General features: G+C 50.9%; 1 protein-coding gene across 2 annotated transcripts in view; it reads right to left on the bottom strand.

The window, feature by feature from the left end:
- The window catches only part of CABP1 (calcium binding protein 1), a 13,390-nt gene extending 3,533 nt beyond the window's left edge, over positions 1-9,857 (bottom strand). The window contains exons 1-6 of one of the 2 annotated variants that reach the window (XM_011355883.1): positions 9,687-9,857; positions 4,936-5,115; positions 2,031-2,061; positions 1,616-1,759; positions 510-619; positions 125-272 (exon numbers count right to left, since the gene is read on the bottom strand). In XM_011355883.1, the coding sequence (XP_011354185.1) occupies positions 125-272; positions 510-619; positions 1,616-1,759; positions 2,031-2,061; positions 4,936-5,115; positions 9,687-9,731 (658 nt within the window). In that variant the 5' untranslated portion in view covers positions 9,732-9,857. The remainder of the gene's footprint in view (positions 1-124; positions 273-509; positions 620-1,615; positions 1,760-2,030; positions 2,062-4,935; positions 5,116-9,686) is intronic. The other variant, XM_011355884.1, reaches the window with a different exon arrangement.
- Positions 9,858-10,101: the final 244 nt, after the last annotated feature.

Here is a 10,101-nt window from a genome sequence, read left to right as displayed (position 1 = left end):
AATGGAAGGATAGGGGGATAGAAAGTTGGAGGGGACCGATGGTCGCATGATGGATATACAGTTAGAGGCTCCATGGATGGCCACTACTGCCTTGGTTTCTCTCCAACTTTCAAGCCCCACCTACCTTCAAAGTCCACTCGTCCATCCCCATTGAGGTCCACATCTCGGATAATTTCTTCTATGTCTCGGTGTCCCACCTGATGACCCAAGAGTTTCCTCATGGCCTCTCGCAGCTCACTGGTGCTTATCTCCCCATCACCATTGGTGTCAAACTAGAGAGGGCAGGAAGGAGGGAGAAGTAGCTACAATACAGAGACTAGCAGAAGCAGATCACAAGATTGAGCTTCTTCTCCAGAGTCACTGTTCCCCTTCCCCAGAGACTCTTCTTTTTCCAAGCTCCTTCCCCTGGTCTGGGATCCAGGGTTCAGGTTTCTTTCCAAATTAGCCATCTTGGGGTTGGGATTCTAATAATCTACCTACACCTTGCCTGTCTACTGCCCATCACTCACCTCTCGGAAAGCATCTCTCAGTTCCTTTACTCCAATCATATCTGCCGTCTCCGCCAGGAGTTTAGGTCCCATTAGTTCCACAAAGTCATCAAAATCCACATGGCCACCCACTGAGGACAAAGGAAAGAGCTAGGTCATCCATCTAACCATTCCCCACCTCTAATTAGGTACTGTCAACTTCTCCCTGACCTGCCCAGAGCTAGGTCCAAGGTTTCACTGAAAGCCAAATGCTGACAGAAAGGTGACCATCGACAGGTGGTTTGTTAAAGAATGGCTCAGGGGAGTGACCAGGGGTTGATGAAGGAAACAAGTCAGGAAGTGGGTAGAGGTAGATATGGGAGAAAGAAACATTAGGTCACAGAGACAAGTAAAGAATTTCAGAGGCGGACAGACAGAGACACGAAGAAAGGCAGAGAGAGAAGCAGAGGTTCTGGGCACCTGGCCCACAAGTCTTGTGGTACAAATGGAAGCTCAACTTCCAACTCTCAGGATGAAGAAGTGCTGGGGACCTCACACCCACCTACAACCTGCTCGCACCAGCTTTCCACCAGTGACTGACAGGAGTTTGGGGGATAAATGCCCAGCTGGAGAGGTGAGGGTGGGAGTATAACTCTGAAGTAGGCTGCTACCCTAACTCTCTGAGTTCCCCAGCAGAATTAAACTCCAGCCAGTGGTAGCTGACAAGAGCGCACCCTTTGCTGGCTCTTTCTCTTCCCTGTCTCACTTCCCTACTCCCTATCGATGCTTTTCATCACCTACTGAATAAACTACTTACACTTTCAAATCCTCGTCTCAGGCCTGCTTCTGGGAGAACCCAAACTAAGAGAAAAACATAGTAATAATAGCATCTCTCTGTTCGACTCTCACTGTGTGCCAGGTATTGGGCTGTTTCAAATGCATTCTCTGATTGACTTTCTCTGCTCCACTCCTCCTGTTACACCCTCATTTTCTGGGGGAGGAAACTAAGGCTCAGAGAGGGTAAGTGGTTTGCCCCAGGTCACAGAGCTGGAAGGAGGTGAGCCCAGAATCTGAAGCCAGGCCTGTCTGACCCCAGACGGCTGCAAGGGGAAGGACAGAAAGGGCAGGTGCCCAGTGTAAGGACTCACGGTTCATGTTGATCTGCTGGGACAGCTCAATAAGCTCCATCTCGGTGGGCATGTAGCCCATGGTGCGCATGCAGTTGCCCAGGTCCCGACAGTTGATGTAGCCATCCTTGTCCTTGTCAAATTCTCTGAAGGCCTCTCGGAGCTCTGGGGAAGGGACCGAAGGTGGTTGTGGTCAGAGGTGGGACCTGCAGAGCCTCTGAGGGCAGTGGCAACCCAAGGGCCCGTTGGCTTAGAGAACCGGGCTGCGGAGCTGCCCAGGACTGCACACTCCTCTGACGCCTGGCTCCACAGAGGATACCGGCTTTGTCCCGGGCGCTGTCCCTGGAGGCCGTCTCTGCCTCTCTTCCCACCAATCTCCCTTCCCTCATTTCCTGGGTGGCTGAGCAACCCTTTCCCTTGAGGGGCCAGGTCTCACCTTCGATCTCCTCTGGCCGCAGTGATCTGTCCTGAAATAAAAGAACGTATCCTATTAGCAGCTGTGAAGGGCCAGAGTCACAAAATGCCCAATCTAAGGGCCATGCAAATAGCAGCAGGCACTGAGGGGGAAGGGGGCGGGGCAGGTGACAGGGCTGCAGCGGAAGCATGCCTAGACCATGTGCTTGAGGGGAAAAGGTGCAGCCCCACATCTCCCATAGGCATGGGAGATGCTGGGGGCCTGAGAGCCCCACCCAGCCTGGGCACGGAACCTCTGTGTCCAGCCCCTTATTCCAGACACAACGATGTGTTGAGGAACAAAGCTGGTCCCGAAGCAAAAACCTGTAAATGAAGCAGGGTCAGCGGGAGGTTACACCAGAGAAGAGGCCTGCAAGGCAATGGGAAAAGAGAGGGGCTGCAGGGGAGAGAAAGCAGGGCTCAGACAGGCAGCCCGAGGGTGACGGAGAGGAAGAGGAGGACCCCAGGGTGTGAAGGCAGGATTAGGGCTGTGCCCTGCTTCCTGGGCACTGCCCTACCTTCGCCAATTTGACCCCCATCCTACACTTTGCCCTGTCATGAGACACAGCATAGGACCCTGGGAGCCGCCAGTGCCTGTGGTGGCTGCCAGGATCCAAAGCACACATCTAAAGCCTCAAGCAGTACCCAGGTCTCCTTGGAGAATCAAGGAAACCCTGGGTCTAGATGTCACAACCGATGGCAGAAAAGTCTCTAGAGAGCAGGCCCAGAGGACACCTGTGGATGAGGGGCCAGTTGCCCTGGGTCTGCCCAGGAGGGACACAAACTGGCACGAAATGGATGAGCTGCCCAGCTGGACCTGCTTAGTAAGCTCCCAAACTGGTCCACGGGACTTCTCCTCCCCAAATGACACAGCTCTCTGCCTTCAGACAGGAAGAATGCAGGCAGGCGTACTGGCCCTGAGGAAGCGTACACCAGGTGTGGGCACACCTGTCATGAACATAGACATGTGGGTGTGCCACAGTGAGCGTGAGGCATCTCAGCTGTGCACACAGGCTGTCTAGCCAACAGGGCCAGGGTGCGTAGAGACAGCTGCTGCCCACCCACTCCAAATTGGTCCCAGGGCAAAGAACTCTGGCTCCGGAAAATCTGAGAATCTTCTAAAAAGGGGCTATTAAGCAACATCTTTGAGACAACCAGGTGCACAGGACCTGGTGCTCAGAGTGGCTCTTTGTGGCAGGATAGTGTTGAGAGTGTAGGTATGCTTGGAATGAGAAGGCCACGAGCTAGCAGGTCCTGCAGGTGGCATTTCTAGCTGAGGGCAGGAATCACGGAAGGTATATTTGTCTCTGTGAGATGACTGTACGGACTTCCACTTAAAAATCCTGTCATGGTGCATAGTGCAAATGTTGTCACTCCTGTTCCTAGTCAGCCTTGGATCTTGGGTGACCAAAAAGGATGTTTTTTGCAATGCCTATAACTCCCAGGAAGTGAAAATGAGCGAGTAGGCAAGGATATGTGCATACACACATGCAGAGCGCACTTATGAGGACAAGGTACTCAGACATAACGAGTCTTTTCCACCCTTCAGGCTCAAGCAGCCCCCGCTTCTCCAGAACCCAGCTCTTCAGGACTGGAGAGAAATGGGGTGCTGCTGACCCTCACTATAGCCCCCTCTATACATCTTGCGTAGCTAGAATCACAGAGCAGGAAAGCCAGCTACCCCTTTGTAATGTGCCTGTGGCTGGAGCTAGTTTATCTGTGTCCTGATGGCTGGCCCTTGGGTCACACACTCCTCTGTGCAGAGAGGCGCGGGTATGTGTGTGGTGCTCTGAGTAGAACTGGGAACGTCCACTGATGTTGCAGGGAAACCATGAGCACCAACTCGGGGGATAGGGCTTGGGTGGGAATGGAGCACACGCACATCCTTTCTCCCCAGTGTATGTGGTTAGTGAGAAGAGTCTGGCCTCTGCAGTCAGACGGACTCGACTGCAAAGCCCAGATTTACTACTTCTTAGCTGTGAGACCTCGAAAGGTCACTTCTATGATCCACAGTTTTCTCATCTGTAAAATGGATTAATACCAGGACCCACCTGGTATTAAATACAGGGCCTTTGTGAACATTCCATGAGGCAAGATATGTAAAGTGTTTAGCATGTGGCAGCCCATTAAATGGAACCTACAAATGTTTGTATCTGTAACACCGCCACTGTTCCCCTCCTCCCCGTGGCCTTTCAGATACCCGTAGGAGGCTGTCCAATACAGTAGCCATATGTGGTTATTTCCATTTGAATAGGAATTAAATAGAATTAATAATTCAGATTCTCAGTTGCACTAGCCACATGTCAAGTGCTCTATAGCCACATGTGGCTAGTGGCTACTGTATTGGACAGTACAGATCACAGAATGTTTCTATCATTGCAGAAAGTTCTACTGGATGGTGCTGTGTGTACTCAGTACTGTCACTGAGAGCACAGGAGGCCCCTGAGTCATACTTCCTGAGTCTGAATCCTGCCCCTGTCACCCAGTAGCTATTACCTTGAGCGGGTTACTTCTCCAACTCAGATTCCTCATCTGTAAAATGGGGATAATAGGACCTACCTCTTAGAGTTGCTCTAAGTCTTAAATGAGGCAATGCACTAAAGAACTTAGCACAGTGCCGGGCACATAGTAAGTGCTCAAAAAAAAAAAAATCAATAAAAACCCAAAGCGATGTTAACTGCTGTTATTTCTTGCTGGTGGAGGTGAACTCACCAGTGCTTTGTAGCCATGAGTGGGAAGCTTTGTGGGTCAGATTCACAGCTGAGGGTTTGAGGTGTATCTGCTGGGGGACACGTACTGCTGTGTTCAGAGCCCCTGTTCTTTCCAGCAAATCCTCACGCCCTGTGAAGCTAAGCTGAGCCTGGCTCCACTGGGGCCAACTTACGTACAGGCTGCCTGTTCTCAGCAAAGCCCTTGCGCAGGAAAATGCAGGCGGGGCCCAGCAGGTTGTGCATGATGGCACAGTTCTGGGCCAGCGTCAGGAGCGGTCCGGGGAGCTCGCCGCTGGATGCCAGCCCCTCCTCGCTCGTCTGCACCACCCTGTAGCTGGTCTTCTCGTCTTGGCGCATCTTCAGCCAGCACCAAGCAAATACAAAAGAGAGGCAGGCGTCATCTCCTTGCCCAATGAGCCCTCCTGGCCCCAGCCTGGCTCTTGGTCCCAGCCTGGCTCTTGGTCCCAGCCTGGCTCTTGGTCCTAGAAAGGGATCTCCTCAAGAGAGACCCTTGAGAGTCTAACAGCAGGGTTCCGAGATCCCTTGGGATGCACAAGAGTGGGCATCAAATTTGTCCAACGGATGCAGTCTCCGATCTTTGACTGAAACAGATGCTCTAGGGACAGCTGGGTGTGGTACCCACTGTGCGGCACATATGCATGTGCACACACACACACACACACACACACACACACAAAAGTGCACAGAATCACACACTCACATGCATGCAGAAGTTCAGAGAGAGAAGCAGGTAGCATGAGGCGTCTGTTCCAACCAATGGGAAGTTTTCATTCAAAGACTAATGGAATAACATCCTTTTCCAAGATTGTCCCAACGTCCCAGCACAATCCTGGGCCTAAGCTCCCATACTGACTTCTGACCCTATCCCCATTGGATCCCCACTGAAAGGCAGTGAGGATGATCAGAGAGGGAAACATGGAGAGCAGGCTTGGCTAGTCTTCTAGACTGGAGGTTGCAAACACAGGGGCCATAACTAAATAAATGAAGCAGGCAGGTGTGAGAGGCAGGGACTGGGGCTAAACGGATGCTGTGCGGCCCCTCTGAAGGAGCAGCACTACCTAACTCCAGTCCAACATTGCCAGGCCTTCCGTGTGGGCGAAACAAAGGATGTCTGTGGGTCGGATCCCACCCAGTTTGCGGCCTTAAGACTAGACACTCTGCCACCAGCAATTCTCCCTTTTCCCCTCCTGCTTTCTCTGGCTCCCTGCCCGGCCCAGCCCGCTGACCTCTGGAGGCTGGGGCAGGGACCTTCTCTGCTTACCGAATATAGCTGTGCTCCCTGGCCAACCCAACCTCCTCCCTGACGGTTCCCATGGAGCTATAAAAAGTCAGCACTGCCCACAGACCGTCCCCCTTCGGACAACAGCAGTATCCAGACACAACATTCTATTCCACCCCGGGCTCCCCGGGGCGCCCAGGGCCCCCACAGTGTCCAGAGCTGCATATTCCACCCTTCCATCTTGTGGTACCTCTTCTTCCTGCTAGGTTCCTCTAGCTCAAAGAAGGTCACACCCAGGAGAAGATTCTAAGACCTAGGAGGCAGCCTGTCCTCCTGGGCTGAGAAGCAGAACAACCTGCCCGTCACACTTTGTCTTCTCACATGTCTTCTCCCCAAAGCCCCACACTGTGGGGCTGCAGACTAGACTCCCCTCCAACTTCCTAAGCGTCTTCCAGGCCAGTAGAGGGGGCAGCAGTATTCAGGTGCCTGGAAGGGGAAGCAGCAACTCAGACTCAAGGTGAAGAACCTCCGTCCAAGGCCCAAGTGCAGTGAGTGTGATAGGGTCAGTCTTAGGCGATCTCAGAATTTGAGGGATGTCAGACAGACCAAGGGCCATTCTGATTTGATGCCAGATGAGGTTCAGAGCCTCGGCCACACTCACACAGGCTTCTGGGACATGGGCTAGAGTTGAGGGCAAAGCCAGAGAGACCTTCCTGATTGGAGGCTGGCTCTGAGGAAGCCTGGGAGCAGACAGTGGCTTAACCGCAGGAAACAATCTCAGGAGATGTTCGTAGAAAAGCAGTCTTTTAATTCCAGTGGACTCTCACACACTTGGTTCAGAGTGAGCACAACCCAGGAAGGAGGAGACAGCAGGCAGCATGGAGCTCTGAGAAGCGGTTTAGTATACTGGTTTTGGACTCACATGGTGTTGGGGACAAATTCTGGCTCTGCCACTTGCTTATTATGTGACTTTGGACAGGTCACTTTACCTCTCTGTGCTCTAGTTTCTTTCTCTGTCTAATGGGGATAATCATGGCGACTCACAGGATCTTTCTGAGAAATAAATGAGCTATTGCATAGTGCCTAGAGCATGGCAAGAGTCATGTAAATGGAGTTGCCATGGTGATGACAATGACAGTGACAAGGATGATGACGATGATGGTGATAGTGATGCAACTTAAGAGATGCTGGGTGCCAGAAGGCATTTACTTCTGGCTCCAGAGGAAATGGGAGAATATTTGCCAATCAGGAGAGAAGTGAAAAGGATGGAGAAGAATTTTCTCCCACGAAAATGAGCTAGTGGTGGCTGGGGAATTTCCACTGCATCTCTTGATCATAATACTGCCTGGCACCAAGTTGCCCCGGGAAGCTGCCGTTCTTCCCCGGCCAGTGACAGCCTAGACCTGCCCTGCTCAGAGCCTGGAGCAGGTCTCCTCTCACCATGACCAGTTCCCCAGATACCACTCAGGAAGCCAAGTGGGCAGCCACCCACAGGCTGACAATGTCTCCTGGCACCGAGGGGACGTCTCCTGAGTGTGGCATGGCAACAGGATGTCCCAGGGTGCCCCACGACCTAACAGCTTTCTAACAACACAAGCTGGCCAAGTGGATGCAGGTCAAAGCTCCTCTCACTGAAAGATGTCCAAGGAGAAGTCAAATGAACACACATTTGGTGAGGAGGGAGAGGGGACTGTCTCAGTCAGTGGGAATTTGGACCAGATGACGTGTAAGGTCAGATTCAGGAATCTATGAATAACGTTTCTGACAGCAGGAAGAAGAGAATGGCAAAAATAAAAATAAAATACCAGCTCTGGATTCACACCGACTAGGGTTTAAAATCCCAGCTCGGTGTCCAGTTGGCTGTGTGACCTTAGGAAAGCTCTTCTCTCTAAGTCTAGCTCCTTCCTCTATAAAATAGCTAAGAGAACTATTCAGCGGAAAAGAGAAAATGAGATAACAGAAGTTTGAGACATTGTAGACATTCAGGAAAGGGCGATTATTATTTTTATAAAAACATTACATTAAATGTGGTGAGTTAAGTTTTACCATCTTTAATCTTAGTCCATGATCTCGAAATCTCTATTTTCCTTTTTCCTCCATCCCCCTGCTCAGAAAACCCAGAGTGCAAAAATTGTGATTATGATGACAATACAACCAGCTAACCTTTGTTGAGTACTCTATTCCAGGCAGTGCGCGCAACACTTTAGTTTTCACAATCGCCTCACTGTATAGTTCTCACAGTTATTTCCACTTGATGGACAAAAGAACTGAGGCCCAGAGAGGTCAAGTAACTTGCCCAAGGTCACATGGCTGGAAATAGGAGACTTGAGAAGTCTGATTCTTTAGCACTCTGCCATGTAAAGGAAGATGGGTGGGGTGGGACCAAAGAGCAATTAATTCTTGTTTTTAAATTCACCTCTTCAAGCTCTAGACAGAACCAGGGAAAGGGTTTCACTCTGTGCTCCTCTAAACTAATTCTGATCCGTTTCTGCCTCTCTGCAACAGCAGGGAGGCCACTTCTGGTGCAAAAGACTCCCCTAAGAAGATGACGGATGATGAGGGAAGGGTGCACAGAAGAAACAGAACAACCCTCAGAACGATCCAAGGAACAGCAAAGATTAAAAGGAATTTGATGTGAGCAGCTTAGCTAAATGAGGAAGACAGCAGAAAAGCTCAAAATGTCCTAAATTGAGAGGCTCTCAAACTGACATAGGTGGTAGATGGCGGGGTGGGGGGGTTGGGGGCAGAGGTGCCATTAATTAATCTGAGACCTTGGGTAAGTCAATTGATCTAAGTGGCAATTAAGTTCTTTATCTGGAAAAAGAAAGCACCACAGGAAAACATCACTATCGTTCCTTCTTCCTTTAATAAAATCTATGAGTTTCTTCTACAGCCTGACTACAGAAGGCTAGGAATACAGGTAGAGCCCACTTGAAGCAAAACCCTCTAGATGCAAGTCCAGGCTTGCATGACAGATGCATTAGAGGTGATTATTTGCTTTTCAAAAGAAATTCTTGCAAAAGGAGATGATCCTGGTATATAAGCAACAAATCCACTACAGAAAGTGACATATAGACACCTTTGCTCAACATCCTATTTATTAATGGAAGCAATTCTGGTCCCTGAACCAGTGTGGCCAAGTTGAGATGCTCTGACCTGACTTAAGAATTAGGGAGGGTAGAAGGGGGATACCCTGCTTGCCTCCTTTCAGTAGCCACAGGGTCTACTTCAAAATCCACCACTCTGAAGGCTTAGAGACCACCAGAGACCCTCGAAGGAGGTGAATGAGCCCTCAGCCCTACTGCTGAAGAGCCTTAGCAGCAACAGGGACAAAGCTCAGCTCAGCGCAACCCTCTTCTGATCCAGCTCTAAGGGGTCTGTCCACTCTGACATCCTAAGGAGCCATGCTTTTCATTTTACATCTCAGGAGTATGCAGTTCTTTCCTAAATCTTGTATGAATTCCCAAACACAGTCCTCCATGCAGCTCCAAGTCCCAATTTCAGCTCAGAGCCTGGGACACAGAAGGGAGGGAATCTGGAGGTAGGAAACAGGAAAGTAGCTCCAGGCAGAACCCACACCAACGATGGCAAGCTTCAGAAGCCCACCTTTTCCACGTTCAACCTCTGGGACAGGGGGGAAGATGATGCCCCCAAACCCCTCCCCATGCCCCAGGTCTCAGAAACATACCTTCCTTGAGAGATTTCTCAGTGGAGACTTGACACAGTTGCCCATCCTAAGCTGAGGCAGCCCCTCTGAGGATCCCCAGGTCCATGAAGGAGGCTCCCGGGGGCTAAGAGACCTTAGTCCCTGTTACCGCCAACCTCAGCCTCTCTCTGCCCCGTGCTCTTCCTCCAGGACTAATCTGAGTCCTCTCTCTTGCGCGCGTGCTCTCTCACTCGTCTGCCTGCTCCTGCTGATTTTTTTTTTTTTTTTTTTTTTGGTGGATTGTGTGTGTGGGTTTAACTTTCTGGGCACTTTCTTAAGGAGATGAAGGCAGGAGGGGAGCATGCAGGGCACAGAGAAAATAGCCTGGAGAGCTGATGGCACAGGGCAGCCAAGCTGGAAAAGGCTGCCGGATCATGTCCATCAGATTAGTGCTCAG

This window comes from Pteropus vampyrus, unplaced genomic scaffold (genome assembly GCF_000151845.1).
Source record: "Pteropus vampyrus isolate Shadow unplaced genomic scaffold, Pvam_2.0 Scaffold23, whole genome shotgun sequence".
NCBI classification, from domain to species: domain Eukaryota; kingdom Metazoa; phylum Chordata; class Mammalia; order Chiroptera; family Pteropodidae; genus Pteropus; species Pteropus vampyrus.
This window is presented reverse-complemented; position numbering and strand designations above follow the sequence as displayed.